Source organism: Eucalyptus grandis, chromosome 2, assembly GCF_016545825.1.
Source record: "Eucalyptus grandis isolate ANBG69807.140 chromosome 2, ASM1654582v1, whole genome shotgun sequence".
Taxonomy (NCBI): Eukaryota; Viridiplantae; Streptophyta; class Magnoliopsida; order Myrtales; family Myrtaceae; genus Eucalyptus; species Eucalyptus grandis.
In genome coordinates, this window is record NC_052613.1 from 15,045,013 (window position 1) to 15,067,698 (window position 22,686).

General features: G+C 42.6%; 1 protein-coding gene and 1 pseudogene across 1 annotated transcript; one reads left to right on the forward strand and one right to left on the reverse strand.

The window, feature by feature from the left end:
* Window positions 1–12,111: 12,111 nt before the first annotated feature.
* LOC120286241 lies at window positions 12,112–14,789 on the forward strand (annotated as a pseudogene).
* A 641-nt stretch (window positions 14,790–15,430) lies between these two features.
* LOC120285917 (arginase 1, mitochondrial-like) lies at window positions 15,431–21,586 on the reverse strand. The gene is given in 9 exon segments (XM_039307613.1): window positions 15,431–15,978; window positions 16,585–16,695; window positions 17,757–17,966; window positions 19,289–19,337; window positions 19,339–19,420; window positions 19,841–19,897; window positions 19,900–19,999; window positions 20,228–20,370; window positions 21,258–21,586. Coding segments are annotated over 9 exon segments (1,035 nt in total). The 5' UTR covers window positions 21,280–21,586; the 3' UTR covers window positions 15,431–15,717.
* Window positions 21,587–22,686: the final 1,100 nt, after the last annotated feature.

Below are 22,686 nucleotides of genomic sequence, written 5' to 3' on the forward strand. Positions count from 1 at the left end.
AGTAACTCCCAATATAGCAAAAAAGCAAGACGTGTAGGCGGATCGACTCATCAAGTTCCCATTGAAATAGGATCCCCATCGCAATGTGAACATTATTCACGTCTTAACAAATTATAAGATAAATTACATGCAAAGTGTCAATAATTATATATTGCAAAAGTTTTGAGTAATTTAAGATAAAAAATCAAAGCGCATCGATGGTTAGATTTAAATTAAGCAAAAAGGAAAAATCTAACATCTCGTAGCCTCATGCATAAGGACTTGTATTGTACTTTGGCCTGCTAAGAAATTTCTTAAGGAATCATTTTGTTATCTCTCATAAGGCCTAGATTGGATAGTAAAATCCGATTTGGTATTTAGTATCGGCAAAAAAAAAAAAAATTGTCGAAAGCTTTGGATTTTGTGATTAATGAGATGCAAAAGCCAGCACATCCCCGATAAGAGTCCGTTTGTTTCGTGGAAAATAACTTCCGGGAAAATATTTTTCGAAATTTCCGGTGTTCAGGTGAGCAGAAAATAGACGTTCAAAGAAAACATTTTCCGGTCAACGGAAAATTCCTTTGTAACACTATGGAAAATGATTTCCCCTTTTAAAAGAGGAAATCATTTTCCCTTACGCACGGCCTCTCGCGCGGAGGAAATCATTTTCCTTACGCATGGACTCGGTGCGCTTCTTTCCCTAGGGTTTCTCTGATCTCATCTCCTCCTCCTTCGGAGCATCCCCTCATCACACGATCAACGGACTCTGCTGAGTCGCACACTCGCCTCGGACGGTTTTCCCTCGCTGGAAACAAATAATATCCGCGATCCAGGTACGCGCCTCTCGCTTCGGCCACCGGATGGTTTTCCCTCGGCCGACCGCGTGAATCGCCGGCGTTTGATTTTGTGTCTCTACTTTGTTTTCACTTCTTTCATTTGCTCGAATGTTTCGGATTCTCGATTTACTCATGTTGCATAAATTGTTTGCGGATGTGATTTTGCTGTTGTGTTGTTCTTTGATCTCGGTGGTGATTGTGGTCGAGCCACGCCCGCCCAAGTGTTTCCTAAATGCGCGGGACATCTCTGGACAGTGATGCGTACCATTTTTTCTGGATTTTCGAGATTGTGTTGTCGGGAGGTGCATAGATGATGGTGTCTGGACAGGAGCAGATTGTGTCTTCGGGATGCATATGCCTCTCGTTCGCGAATGTCTGCTAATTTTGTCTAGGATCATCAGCCTTTTCGTCATTCGCTTGGAGCTTCGGTGAATATGCGTTGTTTTTTTTTTTTTTGGGTGATGATCCTTTCTTCATTGTAGACCTCATTGTCGTATCATGTTGATTTTTGTAGCTTTGAAGTTCTAGTTCTCCCTTGTTCTCTTTCTGCCGTTTGGGCTGCTTGATGATGGGACTCATGGTCGGTTACCTAAGCATGGCGATGCACGTCCCGGAGGTTTACTTCTGGGGTAGTCACCTTTCCCCTGGAAATCGATTCGATGCTCTCTGAGAAGAAATAGCTTCTCTATATGCTGCAATTATCATTACATGCCATTGTTTTAGGCAATTTGGCAATTGACCCAAAAAATTTCGCCTTTAAAAATAGGTCTTTGTGCTAGTGGTCCAAATGCGGTGTTCGTGTGTGTCTAGGGAGTGATAAGAGTTACGGAGCGTGCAGCCGTTATAGGAATCACATGCTATTTAATGAGATTACAGCTTCATGATTCTATACTCATAAACACTTCTTCTACACTTTTGTTTAGTATTGTTTGATCATTCTTTTCACTATAGCTGCCCACTGGAAGTTTGAGCGTAGCTCTTTTTTAACCAACGAAAGGTGATTATAGCATTTGGAATATCAACTTTTCGACTATTAGCCATATGAGTGGCCTGGTTGTTGTTTTTATTGTCTGAAGAGACTGAAATCTAGTGATATTGATCACATTCCCTGTTGACAAAAGAAAAGACATCCACCGAGTCACTTTCTCAACTTACTTTTCGACTTTTTGTTTTCAATCCCATTTGGTTTGTAGGATTTTTGAATGCTTACTTTTTGCCTTTATTTTCAGTACGTGCTCTTGTGTTTGCATTCCATTAGCAACTTTTGCTAACTCTTTTTTTTTTTTCGGTTGTCCCTCCTTTGTGGGTTTTCTTGATACTTGCGCAAGGGTATTTCATCTTCTCGCTCTCTGAGAGGACTCCTCCCGAGCCTGGCTCAAGATTTCTTCTCAAGATGTAAGAACATTTTCAGCTGCGTTTGTTTGTTTTTGTGGGATAATGGGTAGTTTGTAGCTGTCGCCTTCCTCTCAAGATTTGGTATAAGATGTTTTTGTAAGGTACTTGGTGCAAGTAACTTATTGCGTTCTACTGTAAATGTTTCTATTATGGAGCAAGTTATGGTATTTTGTCATATCATTAGACATAATGTGAGGTTTTCCCCTCTTTTTTATTTCCTCTTGTTTGATTAGAGGAGTTCAAGGTGGAGCTTTTACTCAGATTTCTCTTTCTTGGTTTGCTCGGATTCGGGCACACCTCATTTTGAACATACCAGAAAGTCTTCTAAGAATTCGTCCACTACTCACGCAATTTAACAATTTTAGTGAGAAAGAGTTGGGATCGCGTGAACTTGACGGGCGTCTTCTTAGGGACCAAGCACGCTGCTCGAGCCATGATGCCGTCTCGAGAGGAGGCATCATCAATGTCGATAGCGTCCGCTCGAGCGTGGGCGGGTCGCGTCCCACACGTACACACCAGCTCAAGCACGCCGTCATGGGGCTCACGAGGAACGTGGCCACGAAGCTCAGGCAATATGGAATTTGTATGAACTGTGTCTCGCCTCATTTCATTTTAGCGCCATTGACGAAGGAGTTCTTCAAAATCGACGAGAGTACAGGAGTCCGAGTGTATTCTAACTTGGAAGGGGGTGAGTCTACAAGAAGAAGATGTGGTGAAGGCTACTGTGTATCTGGGGAGTGACGAGTCTAAGTACACCGGAAAACATTTTCCGAAACATTTTCAGATTTTACCCGAACACTGAAACATTTTCAGGTTTTAGTCGAATTACCGGAAAATATTGTCATTTTCCTGAAAAATGACTTTCGGGAAAATATTTTCCGGAATTAGTCTATTTTCCGCGAAACGAACGGACCCTAAGTTTCTCCTTGCTCCAATCTTCTTCTTTTTCTCTACCTTACTAAATTGTCATCACTTGCTCGTTATCCTCGTGTCATATTGAATTCAGATCTCTTAATCTATGGTGTGGTCACGTCACGTTAGGATTGCTAGCTGCCTGTATCAATGATGTTTCCCCCCAATTCAACCAATAACAATACGGATTCACGGATAGTAATGAATCTTCGTATCATATATATTTTTTTAGATAATATGAGTAACTTCAAATTTATTAAAGCTCTCGTACTCTAGGAAAGTTCATACCTCCGGCATACTAGTTAACCTAATTACATGTAGAGACAAATGCTTTGTAAGATGTTTCGAAAACAAGCGAATTACTCAGTTAACAAAATCACTTAATTCAAATAGTAAACATTGCATATTCCGTAGACTTATTAAACAAAGGCGTGCATGACAACCATTCTGTTCGAAATAGTTTAAAACAGAAATAGATTTTTTATTTCTATTTCTAGAAGAGTTTCTAAGCAAAAATAACTGTTTGATAACGTCACTAAATTTCTACTCTAAAAATATAAATTCGTTTGATAACGACATAAAATTTCTTCCTTTCTAGGTCGCCGGCTGGCGGTCGACGGCGGCAACCGGCGGTGGCAGCGACCGGCGGTGGCGACCGGCGACCGCCGGCGGCAGAAGCAGCCGGTGGCCGATGGCAGCGGTGGCGGGTGGCGACGGGCGGCGACCTGTGGAGGAGGAGGAGGAGGCAAAACGTCGTAAAGGAGATGATAGTTACCGAAATTAGGGTTTGTGGGATAAATTATTTCTGATTTCTGTTTTAGAAATAGAGAAGTAGATTTTTTCTACTTCGATTTCTCTTCCAAACCTATTTCGGAATATAAATCTATTCCAAAATAGAAAAACGGAATAGGTTTATCAAACGGATTTCTCTTCCAAAAACAGGTCTAGAACAAAAATTTTGATTATCATGCACCCCCAAGTATCTAGAGACACTCTTTTTAATATCTTCCTTATCATCGATCTCTCAATGGTATGATCTTTAGTAGTTCATCCAATGCAAGTTTTCACGTCCACTTTTCTTGAAAGCAATTCAATGGTCAATCTTGCTACAATCAATCTGGAAAAAAAAAAACAACCAATCCTGGAAATTGAGAACACCAGTAAATTTTAGAACCTACGTATTTGGCAAAGATTTGCTAACCTTTTCATGTTCATTTAATATGATTCCCAATAGGAGAGAGAGAGATGAATGAATCAAAGAACATGCAATGTTTGCCTCTCAATGAACCATACTTCTGAAAAAAAAATCTTCAACAAGTGTGTTCTTATGGCATCATCACCTAGGATTGATTAAAAAGCATACACATGCCTTTCAAACGACCGAATCAAGCTAAAATACGAGTGGGATTACCATAACTTTGAACCGACAAGTCAATATCATCGCGGTGACTTTCGAGCATAGGAACATAATCATCTCTAAATGGATAAAAGGCCAATGGAAAATCCTTGAACTACAACATTGATTATAAGAAGAAGAAATTTGGCGAGGGCTTTACGTAAAACCAGTATCCAGGAGCCAGTGAATTTGCATGATCATCAGGCAGGACCCTCTCTCTCTCTCTCTCTCTCTCTCTCTCTCTCTCTCTCTCTCTCTCTCTCTCTCTCTATATGCGATATCGCTCTTTCCTTTCTATATCTTCCTCACTAAACCGAAGGACATGGATACATGACAGGGTTCAAGGGAGACATCCTCCTTCGTGGATGGCGACCTTGAGTTTGAGGTACATACTTTGCGCTCGTGTGGAGTTATAGTTCTTCGTTTTTTGGCAACTTGCCTCCTCGAAAAGACTCTTTGCAGAAGGAAAATGAACGAAGCCGGCGGACTTGATATGTATGGATTCTTCAATGAGTTTACCAAGTTTAAAACCTCGCTAGAATCTTGAAATTGCTTATTATGTATATAGGTGATTGTGCGAGCTGAGCAAATGTAGGAAGAAGAGGCAAATGCAAGCACGAAGCACGGGTTGCTCAATAGGTGTGGGAAGCCAGCAAATAAAGGGAGAGCTAGTGGCTGGAGATGCGAGGCAATGGTATTAGGTAATGTCATCGCCGAAGTGCTTGCTTCAAACATTGTTCCATTTCAGCATTCGATCTATCTGATTCCATTCAACAAGCAAACAATCCAAATATTTCTTGTACTGTCATCTAGAAGGTGTCACCTAGCTTGCACGCCAATGTTTTCTTGAAAGATAGGTTGATTGCACAAATGACAAAAATAAAACTCTTTTTTTTTTTTGTTGGTAAAAGTAAGTAATATAATGGGGAATGTCAAACTGTACAAAGCAACACGGCTCCAAAACTTGCACTCGAGATGAACATGCTCATTATGAGTGGAAGGAAGCCGCGAAAAAAGCTAAGCGGCAACAACAAAACGACCAAAAGAATGCCAACGGCAAACAATGCATGGAAAAAGCAACCTAGCAACCAACGAGATGCCTACCCAGTCGGACTACGATCAGTGGAAGAGAAGATAATGGGGTCCACATCCCACGAGCGTTGCATCCTCCTGTTCCTGGCAAAGTCCTCAACATTCTTGAAGGTAAGAGTCTTATCTTTGACGACCTTGAGGAGATGCTTCTTCATGATCAAAATAGACAGCGGCTCCCTCTTGAAAAAAAATATTGTTTATGTTCTTCTAGATGATGTGACAAAGCGCCCCAAAGGAAAAACGAGCAACACATTTGTAAAATTCCTTGCCAGAGAGCAAGGTAATGGCCCAACTAAGAGTCTCCTCCCAAGTCATGTTGGTCTAGGGAAGATTGCATTTAGTAGCCCAAAAGAAGGCAATACTCGAAGTAATGCGGCATCCAAAAAAGAGATGATTAATAGAATCAGGCATCTCATTGCAAAAATGGCAGGAAGTAGCATCAATCCTACCATAAGACATGAGAAGAGACTGTGTAGGCAACCTCCGCTTTGTGATGAGCCATAGGTTCAGTTGATATCAAGGCAGGATGGCATTACCCAAAATGAAACAATGCCAATTGACTCTAGCCTTCTTCCGTCTTATGGATTCCCAAGCCGAGGCCACCGAGAACAAGCCAGTCAAGTCCTCCCTCCAACAAAACCGATCTTGGATTCCAGACAAGGAGGGAAGCGGCGAACCCCAAGACTCAATCTCTAATCTGATAACCCGTCCATCCTTAGAGAAGAGATCATTAACCAAAGCCTGCCTAGAGAGACCGGAGCTATAGATAAGGGAATCCGTGAAAAATAAATTCAAAGGACCCCTGGGATGTCAATTATCAAACCAGAGCGACGCCGATAAGCCATCGTCTATCCTCTAGTGGAAGTGAAGCCGGACTTCTGTTCTGAGTTATAGAATTTTCTTCCAAGCCCAAGAGCAACAGGTCGACTTTTTTACAACCCAGAAGTTCCTAGTCTTTAAGAAGGTCAAGTGAACCCACTTGCACCATAACGACTCCTTATTTGAAAATAAATTTCATATATGTTTGAGCATAGCCGCCTTATTGTACTCACGCAATCTCCGGATACCTAGACATCCTTCCACTTTAGGAAGGCAAACATCTTCCCAAGAAATTTTGGCACCCCCTCTACCCAACTCAGGTCCCTTCCAAAGGAATTGTTCGAGATACGCTCTATCCGGTCCAAAGCACATCTATAGGAATGATAAAAACACTTGCCCAAAGAGGCCTAAATGGTATGGAGGATCGACTTGATTCGTCAAGGCAGCCGGCATATGAAAGAAAATGATGAGTCCATGATCGCACCCTGGAGGTGATGTGGCTCACAAGATCAACACAATCCACTTTCCAGAGCCTCGACGTGATTATTGGAACCCCGAGATAACGGACTGAAAGGTTGCCCTCAACAAAACTAAGTTCCAGGATGATTTGATTCCTTAAGGTTGGCAAGCCTCTCGAGAGGAACAACTCGCTTTTTCTTAGGTTTGGAAGAAGTCCACTCCAAGAAGAAAACAGATGGAGACCTTCCTTGAGAAGTTTCATAGATGGCAGGTGGCCTTCGTAAAATAGGAAAACATTATCCGTAAAGAACAAGTGCGAGAGGCAAGTAAACCTGCATCTCCAATAGAATCTGAAATCTAGTTGTGGCGAGCACCTCCCAAGAATCCCAAAGAGCACCTCCATAACCAACGTGAATAAGTAGGGAGAGATGGGATCTCCCTATCACAAGCCACGGCCACTAGAGAAGAAACCGTGTAGCTCTCCATTCAACGCAATGGAAAACCAAGGAGTCTCACACAGGTCATGATGAGGTGAACCAGCCGAACAGGAAACCGAAAGGCAAGTAGAACACTCTCAAGAAACCGCCAGTCCACAGTATCATACGCCTTTCTGAAGTCGACTTTGATAGCATGCTTGGGAGAATAGGGTTTGACATGAAATCTAGAGAAAAATTCTTGCGCCAAGAGAATATTATCACTGATTCGTCGTCCATTGACAAAGGCACTCTAAGATGGACTCACAAGGTCTTTTAGCACGGCGGCAACCCTATTCGCCAACACTTTGGTAATAATCTTGTACACCGTGTTACAACAATCAATAGGCCTATAATCGTCGACAATAGTTGCATTGGGAACTTTCGGAACCATGACTAAAATGGTGTTATTAATTTCCTTGAGGAGCCTCCCCGAGGTGAAAAAGTCCTTCACTACGTCCGTGACCAATTGACCAACTGTATCACAATTCTCTTTAAAGAAATCACTGTGAAGTCATCCGGCCCTGGTGCCTTTCCCCTAGCAAGGGAAAAAAGAATATCTCGAATCTCAATATCAGCCACGGGGCGAGCAAGAAAGGTGATCTAGTCATTGTTCAGCTGAGAGCGGATAACCTCCCGAATCTCCAATACCTAAGGGGTATCTAGCTCCATATGTGGCAAAAGGAGATCATGAAAATGCTCCACAAAATGCTGATGGACTAGCTGAAGCTTAGTGATTTTGTTGCCTAAGAAATCCACTATAGATAGAATTCTATTTCTCATTTGTCTCTTGCTAACGTAATGGTGAAAGAACTTTGTGTTTCGATCACCTTCCTTGAGCCATCTTATTCTAGCTTTTTACCTAAAGAATGACTCCTCCTAAGATCGAAGCTCCACTAAGGCACGCCGCTGAGCCCTCTCCAGGTCCACGAGGACCACGCTGGTAGGATCATTAAAGATGCCAACTTGAGTTTGCTTTAAAGCTTCCCTCGCTTTAGAAGTCCTTATGGAAATGTTGGCGAAGAAATCTCTATTCAACTGCTTGAACCGACCTTTCAAGGCCTTCAGTTTGCATACCAGCCTAAACATAGGCACCCCTGAACTCAGATTCTCCCAAATTTGCTTCACAATTGAGTCGAAGTCTGAGTGCTGCATCCAGAAGTCGAAGAACTTAAACAGTCTTTTCCGAAGGATCGGGTTCCCCACCTTAACCACCATAGGTGAGCGGTCAGAAGTCCTAGGTGCAAGGAAGGACGCCTCTGAGAAGGAAAAAACCTAGCTCCAACAAGGGTTTACCATGACTCTATCAATCATTCTCACCTTTCGAGAGGGACCAAAAGAAGTCGACCAAGTGTATCAAAACCCCACATAACGAAGGTCCTCCAGCTCCGCCTAATTCAGATAATCTCCAAATTCTTCAAGCATAGCAACTAAAGGTTTGAACCACCCAATCTGTTCGAAGGATCCTTTATAGCATTAAAATCTCCCAAAATAAGACAAGGCATGTCCTACAAAGAAGAACTTCTAGACACCAAATCCTCCCAAAAAGATCAACACGTAAAGAAGGAATGCTCGGCATAAATGAAAGAGACACAGTAGGCCACTCCGGTCTCCAACCAACGAAGCTTCCCATGAATCACCTGGTCTGAGACCGATACAAATTCAAAGGAAACTGTAGTAGGATCCCAACCAACGCAAATCCTACCTCGATTGGAGTACTCAGAATTAGCCCTCTAGCACCAATTCGATATAAAATTCCCATAAATGGCATTGAAGAGATTGTGGGGAACTTTAGTCTCTACTACCCCGATAAAAAACAATCGGTTCGTTAAGGTAAAATTCCTCACTTCCGCTTGTTTAAGAGGGGCAACAAGCCCCCTTATGTTCCAACAACCTATGTACATAAATATATAAAAGGAGAAAGAATGAGCATTACCTCTTTTTAGAGGAGCTTTGCCGAGTAGAAGGCGGAGCTGTCCGGGTCGTCGAAGGAGGAGGATTCGGAGCAAAAGCAAGCAGCTTGTCCTGCATAGTCGAAAGAGGAGAATCCAGCATCACATCAGGCCTCTTATCCACTACGGATGCCTTCAGTGGAGAGCAAGGGGAGAGGAGATCATCATCCAAAAATAAGACGTCCGAGCCCCCCTGCAACCTTGTTTGGGCAGGGCACCGCGGTGTCTAACGACTCCAACGAGGTGACAACTTCATTTAAAGTAGTTGGAACAGATTCAACTTGCTCCAAAATGATCAAAGGCCCCTTAGGGGTTCTGCGTGAATAGGTACCAAGCAACCTCTTCTCCACAGCCGCGGTCTTGAGCTTCAAAAACCTCACTTCATTGCTCGGGCTGACCAGACTAGACGAGATCACCTCCAAAGGTGGGTGGGTATTTTTCTTCTTGCTCTTGACCTGCTTTTAACCATGCTCTGAAACTACTGGGGTCTTTGAAGCCTGGCCGAGGGGTCGTGCAGCGTCCAAAGGAGGAGGAGCAAGAGCCTCCAAAGCCTGGCCGGGGGGTCGAGTATCATCCTAAGAAGTAGAAGCAGAATAGCCTTTTGTTGGGGACGAGGTTGAGCAGGGGTAGGGGCAGAACCACATTTATGACTAAAGACTCCATACTTGGAGCATTCAACAGGCCTCGATTCATAGTCCACAACAATGGACCTAGAGACCCCATCAACATTCACTTTAACCGTCGAAAATCTTGGCTGATTAGCATGGATCTTCACGCATACTTTGGCAAAGGAAATCATCCTCATGCTCTCGATCTGTTGATCCACATGAAGGGGTTTCTCAATGGAACTGGCTATTGCATTAATCGCCGATGCAGACCAAAGATCGAGGGGAAGGTTCTTGAGTCTTATCCATACCGAAACGGAGGATTACTTAGCCTTCTTCAACTCCAAAAGGGATTTCCATTGCTGCAAAATAAGGGGAATACGAGCAACAAAGTGAACAGTCCCTCCTCTAGGATCTTCCTCTAGAACATCGGATCTGGGACATGGAAATAAAAGAACCCTCGGTCATCGGCCATCATATCAACTAGTTTCGTGCCCCAAGTATTCTTCAAAGCATGTTCAATCATCTAAAAATGAAGCCTTTTCCAAACAAACAAAAAAAAACCCCACCAAGAACTCATTCCATTTGGGATCCGAGGCCTGCAACACCTCTCCCATCAAATTAACTACCGCTTTCTCTCTCCCAGCAGTAGGAGGAACATAAGATAGCTTGTAGCACTTCTCGGCCAACCGCGCCATGTTGGCCCACAACTGGGCTTAGAGAGGCCTGGAAGAGCTTGTTGACTTGCTTGGGGCCCGCTTATTAAGAGCCCATACTCGACTCCGTCCCCTAGAACATCATTCTTGAAAAGGCCGAGAGATCGGCCCACGACGGGCTCCATCCCCTACCGAAGAAGACCCTCCTACGGAATGAGATTATTGGCCTAAGATACTAGCTTGCCAATCTCCAAATTTGTGAGGAGGGGAGCTCGCCCCCTTCCCCCTACCAACACCTAGCTAGGGCTCAGCCGAAGAAGACGCCATCAAGCCCAGCAGAAACCACAAACGACCTCAGCAACTTGTTATAGTTCAACTGAAGTAAGGAGATCTATACCAAGCCAAGCTGCAAAGATAAGAGACGCACGAGACCACCATAGCCTCCTTGAAGCCCAGGTTCAGCTCCGGGCCAGCTCGAGCAGCTCCGACGAGTCGAACCTGCAACATCGAGTCGGGCGGAATAGGGCCGAGAAGGCACTAGAGACATGACTTAGGGAAGAAATCGAGAGGTAAGGGAGAGATCTTCAGCGGAGTGAAGGAATGAATAGCCAAAGGTTGCCTCTTCAGCCCAAGAGCCTCGACGAAATCACGAACCAACTCGAGCAGGGAGCAGACGAACAGAGCAACGATGTCGCCCTAGGGTTCACCAGAACTCGCACCAGAAGAAGTACCAGCCAAATCCCCTCACTGAGAAGTTGGAGGGGGGTTAAACGACCCTCACTACCAAATTTCAGGCGAGACGATCGGCTACAGCCACTAGGAGAAGTAGAACCAATAGTAGTGAACAGTACCTAAGTCGCTCGGCTTGGGAGAAAAAGTGAACAGTATTGCCCAATAATACTATTCCAACTCTTCTTCTTCAAAAAAAATAAAACTTTCGATTAGAAATAAATTTCAATGACCCGATTGCAAATAGCAGCAAACTGTTGAGTATGCCAGGATGATATATGCCCCTATCTTCACAATTTAACATAGGTGGCAATCTCGACTTCGACTTTTACAAGAGGGAACACAGGAGCCCAACTGAACATTTTTTCTTTTGCTTACTTAGTGGTATTCTTCATGCCTTAACCGTAGGTGTGATTTATAGTGAATCAATGCCTTATGACGCTGTTGTTTACTAGAGTGGAAGTGAACCCCCTTAACCATAGGTGTGATTTATAGTGAATCAATGCCTTGTGACCCTGTTGTTTACTAGAGTGGAAGTGAACCTGATGCTGTTCTCAAAGCTGGTACTGAGGCAAACGAACAAGGAGGCTGCCAACACGTTTAGCAGGTGGGATGGAGCTATGTATCTCTACTCTCTCCTGGGAGCTTTCCTCAGCGATTCCTAGCTGGGCAGATACTTCACTTGCATAGCCTTTCAAGTCCTCCTCATCATTGTGTATAATGCCCCCTTTTATCAGCTTTTTTCTAAATGGATTACTTCTCACGTGCACATTGATTAACATCGAAAGGAAGGAATCTATAATTCGAAATGATCAGTGGGGTCGGTCACACGACGTTTTCTTTCCTTGGTGCTTCCTTGAGATTTGGCAATTTCAGTACTGAATGTCTGACTAGACTTGGCTTCAGTTTTGGTTATAGTAGGGATTACTGGCGACGTCTCTATGGACCTGAATCTTCTGCTAGAGCCCGACGGTTGCAACAAGATAGGAGAGGTATGCAATCCTCATGCTCCAGCTAAAATTACCGTCTTCTATGGGTCTGCATGATAACGTTTTTATTTCTCATGATTTCTGTTATTTTGTTCCCCGGAACAAAAAAAGAATAGTAATCCGTTTGGTAACGCCAACTTATTTTTCTATTTTCTAGAATAGAAAAGTGGTTATGGAATAGATTAGGAACAGGAAAAAAAAAGTAGCTTCTTATTCCCGGGAACAATTTCTAGAAATAAGTTTTTTTTTTTTTTTTTTTTTGTTCTTTTTCCTTGTTGTGGCCATCGTCGGCCACCTCTTGCCGCCCGCGGCCACCATCAACAACCGCCGTTGGCAAGGTTGCCGTCGCTCGTAGCCCACCTTGGTTGCTACCCTGCCCCACCGGCCGACGACCACCCCGTTCACTGGCAGCCTGCCATTGCCAACCGCCACACAATTGCCGCCTACCGTTGCACGACAGCCCCATCCCGCGGCCGATGGGTTGTGGGCGGCAGTCCTTTGGCGGCAATCGACGACGACGGTCGGTGGTTGTACAACGGTCGTGCGACGGTCGTGTGGCAATCGTGCGACAGTCGTGCAATAACAAGCAATGGTCGGCGGTCCGTGAATAAGAAGAAAAATAAATAAATACAAAAAATTATAAATTTTTACCAAACGCATTTCTATTCTTTTTCTATTCTAAGAATAGAACTTTTTGTATAATTACTAAACACATTTATTTACTCGTAAAATTGTTCCCGAAGCGAAATAGAAAAAAACTATTTCGAAAAGAAATAATTCTCGAAATAGAAATGTTGCCATGCGCACCTTAAGTGTCCATCTACTTGATGGCCATAGGATACGTAACCTCCAAACCCGCACTTGGTTGCCCTAAGGTTAGAGCAGTTCGACAAGGACGACCCCAAGGAAAATCAGTCCAAGACCAATTTCTATAGCTATTATTACCTCGCGGAACCGGATGTCTAGTCTCAAAGATGGTCATAGTTTACATAGAAAGCGGGGGCATTGGACTTCGGCATTTTGGATCTGTACAAGTTGCGCGATTGTAGCGTATCTGTCCTTGTTGAGCAGAACCACAAGATACAGGCATTTCAAGGCTGCGCATGATAAAATTTCTGTTTCTTGATTTCTCGTTTCTCTGTTCCGGAACAAGTTTGAAAGCAAACCGTTTGTAACGCAATTTGATTTATCTATTTTGAAACAGATTTCTATTCTAGAAATAGATTTGAAGAAGAAATCGAAACTGAAATTTTAGCTTCTCGTTTCAAACAGAAATTGAGAAATCAATTTTTGGCTATAAATCAATTTCTATTTTAGAAATTTTGTCATACGCACCCCAAGCCGCCCACCGTAATCCGATCTCAAGGTTCTCTCGAGTGTTCATGGCATCAATAAGGAAGATGAGCTGGAAGTGCCAAGGAACGGCGAAGGACTCTATGAAACCGGTGAAGGGATGATGGCTCGAGGAAGATCCGTCTCACACCGATGATTTCAGGTAAGTAGTCGCAATAGTTCTCGTTCGAGATATGTAAGTTGTTGAGATCGAAATGTGGTGTCAATTAGGAGATGCTAGAGGTATGAGTATATGGAGGTTGATGGATACCCAAAGGCTGCGCTAAGTCTCATTGATCAAATTTGACACTAAAAATGGCTTTCTAACAAGCCTTAAAAGGCTATAAAATGATAGATGTGTTAAAATCTTTGTTTGAGCAGGTTTCTAGATCGAGCTGCCGTCATCACGGGAGACGCGGTTCGCACACTGAACATAGGTGAAATTCCGGATCCGTGGCACCTCTGTACCGTCACTCAGGTCGAAGAAGTGAAGTGCATTTTGAGGTTGATACCAGTATGGCTATGCACCGTCATATCCTCCGTCATCTTCGTCCCGATGTTGGCCCTCTTCGTCGAGCAAGGGGCTGCCATGGACGCGACCATGGCCTGCTTCCATGACCCTCCAGCGAGCATGACCGCGTTCGACATAGTTAGCACTTTTGCCTTCGTCATCCTGTACAGCAAGCTCGTCGTGCCAGCATTTGTCAAGCTAACCAAGCGAGACCCTAAACCTCATACGGAGCTCCAGAGGATCGGCATCGGCCTTGCAATTGCCATTGTATCACTCGTCATTGCTGGACTCGTCGAGCAACGAAGACTGAGGCATGCGGGCAGTGGTGAGACGAGCTCCCTAAGCATTTTCTGGCAGGTGCCTCAATACGTGCTGCTTGGGGTGTCGGAGGCGTCTGCATACGTCGCCCAAATGGAGTTCTTCACATCGCAGTCTCCAGATGGCTTGAAGAGCATCGGGGTCGGCCTATCCATGGCATCATTGGCGCTCGGGTGCTATGCAGGGAGCTTTCTCTTGACACTAGTGACGGACATAACCACAAGAAAGAGAGGACGTGGTTGGGTTCCTCCGAACTTGCTCATTGGGATAGACGTAGATAAACTAGAACCCCCCTAGAAACGTATACGAAGCTTTCTCTTCGTACGGCTCGAGAAATTAGAAGATATGTCTATGTGATGGCCATTTGGATAGGTTCTTTTTATCTGCCGTGTTGACTCTGGCAAATTTATCGATTTTCGCTGCGCGCGCGAAGCGATATAAGAACATAGCAATGGTGAAGAGAGATGGGACTGATGAGGTAGCCAAACTTTGATAAAGGTTTGGTGGGAATACTCCTAGTTGATGATTCTGTTATCGAAACCTCTTATTGATTTCAAGTGGAATGAAATTAGAGGATGTCGACATCAATACGATTTGAGTGTTCAGAAATGTAGGAGAACAAAGAAAATTTCATGAACGGCAATAGTAAGGATACACACAAAGAAAGTACATGAACAGTTACCACGAGCGATGTGATTTCTGGTCACTGATGATTGCCCTAAACCGATAGAACGAGCTTCCCCTGTGATGAAAATGGTAGTATGACTTCGCTCTATTCAACGAATTCTAGAGCAATGCTTGCCAAGTATGATCTCCGAGCAAAGCAGACTACAAACATAGTAGATTCTCCAGGACTACCCGACAGCCACACGGCAAACGAAAAGCTACATGACTGATACCAACATGAGGATGGGGTTCTTGTCTAATGCGGGTTGAAATGAAAGTTAAGATAGGACTGTGAAAGATTAACCCAAAAATGAAGCAACAGATTATATAAATATTATCATCTCTAATAGCAGCTGGCATCCCAATTTCATTACCATGTACAATGAATGTCATCAATATGATGCTACAATGTCCCGGAGAAACAACAATAACAGGTAGAAGAACATTCTCATTTGCTGATTCTAATGCATATGATCATTTGCCAGTAAATTTGGAAAAAAAGAAATGGGAAATAGTAACATTCTTTTGAGCAATCAATTTGGAAGCTCTCCACTAGTACCACAATCAGACGTTCGACCACAAGACGAGGAGAAAGTACTCATCTTGATATTTTTGCAGTCAATTCTCTTACTAGCTTAGCAGCAACCATTGCCGTCATCCCATCAACAGTGTCACGCTGAGGATTGAACTCGACCACATCGGCAGCAACTACATCTGCTTGGAGATTGTGGAGGATGTTCATCACGTCACGGAAGGAGAGACCTCCAGGCTCAATATGGGACACACCCGGAGCGAAGGCAGGATCGAGGCAATCCACATCGATAGATATGTATACACCCTTGACACCTTCTCCAAGTTTCTGTCAGACCAAGGAAAACACAAAAAAAGAATGGAGAGAGAGATGCGTCATTCACAAATCTAAAACATGTGCAAGTCCAGGGACTCTCTCAGTAAATTATCTCACCGTTAATCATTTGAGCTGGTATATAAATTTAGAGATTAAGAACACAGTCATGCACCCTGCTTATAAGACATAACTCCGTGTCTAGATCAAGAAAATTGAGACTGAAACTATATTCTAAACTAATAAATCAATGATCTAGAGTTCGTTTATAGCAACATATTTTACATACTTCATTTGCAGAGAAGAATGCTGACAGCTAAAAAGTCATCTTCATCCATGGGCCATGGTAAATGAATCCAGAGGGTGGCTAATGGAAACACGCCCCTCTGGCTACCTAGTTTCACAATGCAGAGGTTGAGAGGATGAACCTCCCAAGAGCCTTCGGTTCTCAACAAAAAAAAAATTCACTTCCCAAATACTTCCCCAAGTTGAACTGTTCCAAAAGAATGTTCCAAAGCGGGAGTGTGCTTTGCGGTTTGATAACTATCTAAACCAGAAGTAGGAAAACAACATCCATGAGCTAGAAGAAGAGGAGAGAGAGACAAAGAGACAGAGACAGACCAGGTTTTCCAGAAACTTGCGGTCTCTTAAGAAGGTTCTCATTTCGAACTGCTCAACACCGAATCTTTTCCCTTGCTCACGTCCTTCACTTGTTATTGACCTGATGCCAACCTGATTATAAGTACAGAAGCGCATGATTGTCAACAGTTGACATCATGGAATAACTTAAAGCAACTAAAACTTGCGAAATAAGCACTTCAATCATAAACATGGGAAAGTGACCCTTCAAACACGTCAAGAACACGTATGGTCATACCTGATTCACTTAAGTAGGTCGAGTGGAATCAAAGTTAACGAACTAGTACATGAGAATATATGTCCTATAAAAATCTCAATAAACTATTTGCTACTAAATGAAACTAAAGATAACAATCATCTCATACACGTTATAATCATTTATAATTATGTTATTAATCAGCAGCAAACTTGTGCTTTCAGCAGCAAATCAAAACATTTGAAGGCAACAACAGATGAACATCCTTTCAGCATAAATCACAATGTCCTATGACTATGACCGTACGTAGCATTCTCCCTGCCAAATAAACGCAATAAAGGAGCATAACCGATTTATTTCTATCAATTACCAAAGTTGTGTTCTCTCAAGTAAATGCATCTGCATATTAACATTTAAGTTGCATGCAATGTCAACAAATAAGCCCAAAATATTCAATAACAATTCTCAGACAAGCACCTTTACCATAAAGGAGTCTGGAGATCCTACTTTCAAAAGGATGTTTCTACATTTTACAGAATCCCATTTTAAAAAGACTACTCGAGTTTTCACACATTTTTGGTGGACGAAATGAAAGTACGAAGACAAGAGGAGGTACAACCAATGTCAAATGAGAATGGCATTTCTAAACTCTCCTTTATCAAAGCCAAAAATGTATAAACAAATTTCAACCCCTGAAAGACAAAAAAACTGCATTGCAAAAATATACATTACAGATGTAGTTCCTCAAATTGCTTAGATGCAACTACTGAAGTAAAGTACCCAAACCGGCTGCACAAATGATAATTTTGTAGAGATGTATGCCATGACTCTGACCACAAGCAGCTGAAGTTTATTCCGTATTTCTAGTACATAATACTAGCAAGCTCCAGGTTTTATCCATTGGGCACAAGCTAGACATTAAAAAACTTTAATACCATACGCATTGCAAAAACAATACCTGCAAAAGACGTCGTGCATAACCACCCTCCATAATTCGTGCAAAAGAAGATGCATGTGAGTACTTATTTCCTTCATAAGCATCGTAAATATCAGGATGGGCATCCAAATGTAGGATATCCACAGGACCCCCAAGCTTTTCAGAAACTGCTCTGACAACCGGAAATGATATTGAGTGGTCACCACCTAAGACTAATGGCTTCAGCGGATCCTAACATATCAGGAGTAGAGGAAATCAGATCAGCAATGTCATCATAACTAACTGAAGTGCTATGTCATGATAAAAACCCAAAGAACCAAGCCAATTGAAGTTTCAGAATGGCCATGATTATGTTGAGAAGGAAAAACAACACAGCCAAAATTTCAACTCAGTGAGTGTGTTCTATCAACAAAGGAGAATAGCATCATTCAAACAGACAAATAAGCAAATTCTAAATACTCCTAGCATACACACTAAGGAATTAATTACCCAAGAAGTAGGCATCCAGAATTATGCAAAATAAACTAGAAACCAAATATTTCACAATATTACTCCAGCAAGTCTAAAAAGAGTAGGAACTCATCAATCTAATTGTGCAGGCATAGTCGTTATAATCCAACTTGCCCATTACAGAGGATTGCATGCGCGGGTCAGAAAATGCTATTTCGAAGTTCATTGCCCCCATCACTAATGACATCTAGACATCTAGACTGCTAAAACAATCATCTACAAATAAATCAAAGATGACTAACACAAATAGAAATCTAATTAAGGACTACAATAATCTGCAAAGAAACGAAACATGACTAACAAAAATAAACTTAGTTGAGGAAAATTGGATGCACCGCCAAACTTCTACAGTAACCTGGACCAATTAGAAGGGCATGGATCTTCCACGAAGCTCAATTTGCTCTATAGTAGAGATCAGCATCCTAACAGAGCCATCTTGCGGTACATAAGTTCATAAATTCAGGATGAGCTTACAGAAAAACATTATGATTGCAATCTGAAAGTAAAATGCACGAAAACTGGGCAATAGATAGAGAGGGTGAAATAAAATTGCTTCCATCAAGAAAATAACAGTTTCAGAAAATAAAATCCGCACTTGAGTGAAAGTTGACATAAGAGGCAATTAACCCAAGTCTTGTGGTATGTGCATTCAAGGAAAATGGAAACAAAGTTTAAGGTAGATTTCACAATGTAATGTCTTGGCTATCTAATGTCTTTAGCTATTGCAATTTCATCGAAGGCTTATATGATCAATCACTCTTGGTATATTTTGATATTCTTTCATGTGACTTTCGAGCATCACAAGTTAACAAGAGCTAACACTGCAAGTAGGACAATCAGAAGCTATAGATCTCTACTCATACAGAACAGCATGAGCTTGGCAACCCTAAATGCTAGTTTATGAGTGAAGTGAAAAGACACATCCAACTTGGAGAAAGCAAGTGTCCACAAGGGTAACTGCATAATGCAAGTGCAATAGAGTGAATAAAAAGGTTCCTACAGAGAGTAGTCCTCATAACTTCAAGGGACAAAAAATCGATTACCTCTTCCATCACTAATTTGACTGACTCACTGATGACATTCATCAATCTCATCATCTACTCCACAATCCCGAATTTCTTGAACCGGAACATCGCCAACATCAGTTAACACCCTTGGATCTTTCAATTCTTTCCCTGAAAAAGCAGAACATTCTCAGTGACAGTGTAAGGTGTTTACACCCAATTGTTACAATGTATCAGATTAAGTTTAATAAAGTTTTTTTCTATGATTAGATGATACAAGTGCACAATCAGATTATAATTATTTTGTTTTGTTTTTATAAGACTAGACATCAGTTGCTGCTAATAATAACTTAGATAAGTGTTATTTCACACTATGGATGAATGGAAGATATGTTCTTTGCTACAGTCCAGCTTCTTTTCATCATTTTAGGCATCAGATATTCCTATACTGATGCCAGGATCAATATAAGGCAGTGTGTGTTTGTGGCTGTTTCAATTATAAGAAGAACTTCTCCGAATTTCATGAGCACCAATCACAAAAAACATGAAGTTATTTCATTGCCCACATCCAACAGAAACAATAATGATAACCTTCTTCTGTTGCTGAGTTTGTGCTACCACACCAAATGGCTTCCCTTATACGTGGGGTGCAAATGCAGGTCCCTGAAGAAATGACGAGTTATGACCCAAAGGAACTCCCAGTAGAGATGATGTAGCTTTTACACCTCCTAAAGCTCGCACAAGCTCTCCCTACAAAAAAAATTATCTTTAGTTTACAACAATATGTCTCTTGGCACCCTAGAAAACTCATATTTGACACTTTCCATAACAGCAAGTCCCACTGACAAAGTCAACTCACCAAAAAATGAAAACATTGACAAGCACCATCACCAGTGTCACTATCGGTATGAACGTAACTTATAGAAAAGCATGTTTCCAAGAGTAGAAATTTAGAAATGAACAATGCAGAACATGTACCTTCAACTTTGCCCTCTCACGAATGAGTGTAAGGGAAGCATCTATCACGCGATTTTGGCCTCTCTCAAGCAAATCAGCGGGAACATTTTCAGCATTTAGCTTTTGCAAGTAATGAACTCCCCTTCGCGCTATAGTCGACATATCTGAAATACCCAAAACCAAAGATCCAATCACCCGCTCATCAACAAAGAGTCATATTGATACAAATTGAATAGCCAAAAACCGCAGATTTGGAATTTTTGTACATCGTTCCTTCGCAATACTACGAAAAGTTTTCAGAAAGAAGGCAAAAATAATCTACATCCCACTCTGTCCTCCGCCACAGACGAGATCCTCTTTAACCCAATCAAGGATATGGACTTCTAATATGATTTCATCAACTAAATCCAAGGATTTTCAACACCATAAGAATAAACAAGGGCACAACGATACACCATAACAGTAACAAACATAGCCACTCATAAGACGGGAATCAATTGCTGGTATATAGCTAAACCGCAACTCGTAGCTCGGTTGAACACTGTGGAAACATCGAATTGTTCCAAAAGCAAATCAATAACCTCACTTCCTATTGAGTCCCTTCCAGCGTCCCACTTTCACACGCAGCACTCTATTCACGGGACGACAACCTATCCAAAAGATCAAAAGATCACGCGGCAGACCTCTGATCGAAAGATCAAAAGATCGCGCAGCAGCTATAATCTAAAGCGACCAACACAAAAGACTAAACCACTCCCTCCCTCCCTCCCTCCCTCCCTCTCTCTCTCTCTCTCTCTCACCTCCCTCCCTCCCTCTCTCTCTCTCTCTCTCTCTCTCTCTCTTCACACTACTGTTAATCAATCAGAAGCGAGCCAACCTCTCTGCACTCTTCTCCTCATTCTACAACGCAGACCGGATATACGAGCTCCGATTTCTCCGGCGCTCCTCGCCGCGGCGAAATCCCGACAGAGCGGCGAAACACGAAGGAAAAAGACGGTCTCTCTCTCTCTCTCTCCTCGCACTACTGTTAATCAATCAAAAGCGAGCCAACCTCTCTGTACTCTTCTCCTCATTCTACAACGCAGACCGGATTTACGAGCTCCGATTTCTCCGGCGCTCCTCGCCGCCGCGGCGAAATCCCGAACGAGCGGCGAAACGCCGGGGAGCAACAGCTCCAAACACGAAGGAAAAGGACGGTCAGGGAGAGAGCTCGGTATCTCCGACGGAGAGCGAAGCCGCGAGCGAGCGAAGGAGACGGAGAAGGAGAAGAACGTGCAGGCGACGATGAAGGAGGAGGGGAAGGAGAAGGCAGGAAGGAAAGCCGGTGACGATTCTCCGATTTTAAGGAGACGCCACGCAGCAGCACCAGCAGCAGCAGCTGGAGAAGAAGAAGGCAGCTTGAAAAAATTAAAATTAAAATTAAACAAATTGGTGTAAATAAAATATTTTTTATTAGCCTAATGATAGTATGATTATCGGTGGCATTAGGGGAGGGAATGTTCGTTCATTGTACTGCGATTATACTATAAAGACAGGCGCACTGAAAAAAAAATAATTTTGTTTATTTTATTTTATATTATCTTTATCTTCTGTGGGGATGGAGTCAGCATCTCTATCCATGGGTCCAATAATGGGCAGGGCAGGGCAGGGCAGACTTCTCTTCCGTTTTCCAAGATTTTGGTCCTTTTTGGTCTTTTTCCCGAGCCGTGTTCTGGATGGGGCGATTCGTTTCGTTCCTCGGGAATAGTTACGGAAGGCCAGCCGCGTTATCCCCTTCCCAATTTTTTATTTTTTTTTTTTATTTAGGGTATGTTGTCTTTTGATTTTTTTTTTTTTTTTTTTTTCATATACAATCGAGTCCTTAAAATATGTATCGATCATTCGTTCACGTTAATCCTTCTCCCCTTGAATATCTAGGAGAAGACATCCATATTCACGACGTTCACCTACTTCTCCATCATCCAATCTCTTCCTCTCTCTTTTGGGTGGGTTTGTGGACATGTTGGGGTCGGAGGTCCTGTCACCTTGGGCAGGCAAGGATCCGACCACCCTTGGATGGTGGCTAGGTGGTGCCACCATTACTGCCTTTGCAACTTCAATTCGTTTATGTCAAGTGTTCCCTTCTCTTGAGAGATTTTCTTTTTCAAATTTTCTTTATCCATAATAAATTTCATAAATAATAATATTTTGTGTTTTTTCATGAGTTTGGCTCACCATGTAGAATCCTAGTGTGTCGATTAACATTCATTTAACGAGCTCATTAACATATTTATTGGATTTTTCAATTAATTGCAAACGAAAAAAATTCAATGATGGAACCACCACCCACAATGGCCGCGATGGCTAGAACTTTACTCCCTCATTCGGGGGAAGGGGTTCGAAATCCCGTGTCTTTATTGCGTGACTCACTTGATGATAGAACTACCGCCTGTGGTGGCCACCATGGCTAGAACTTTACTTCCTCATCGGGGGTTCGAAAC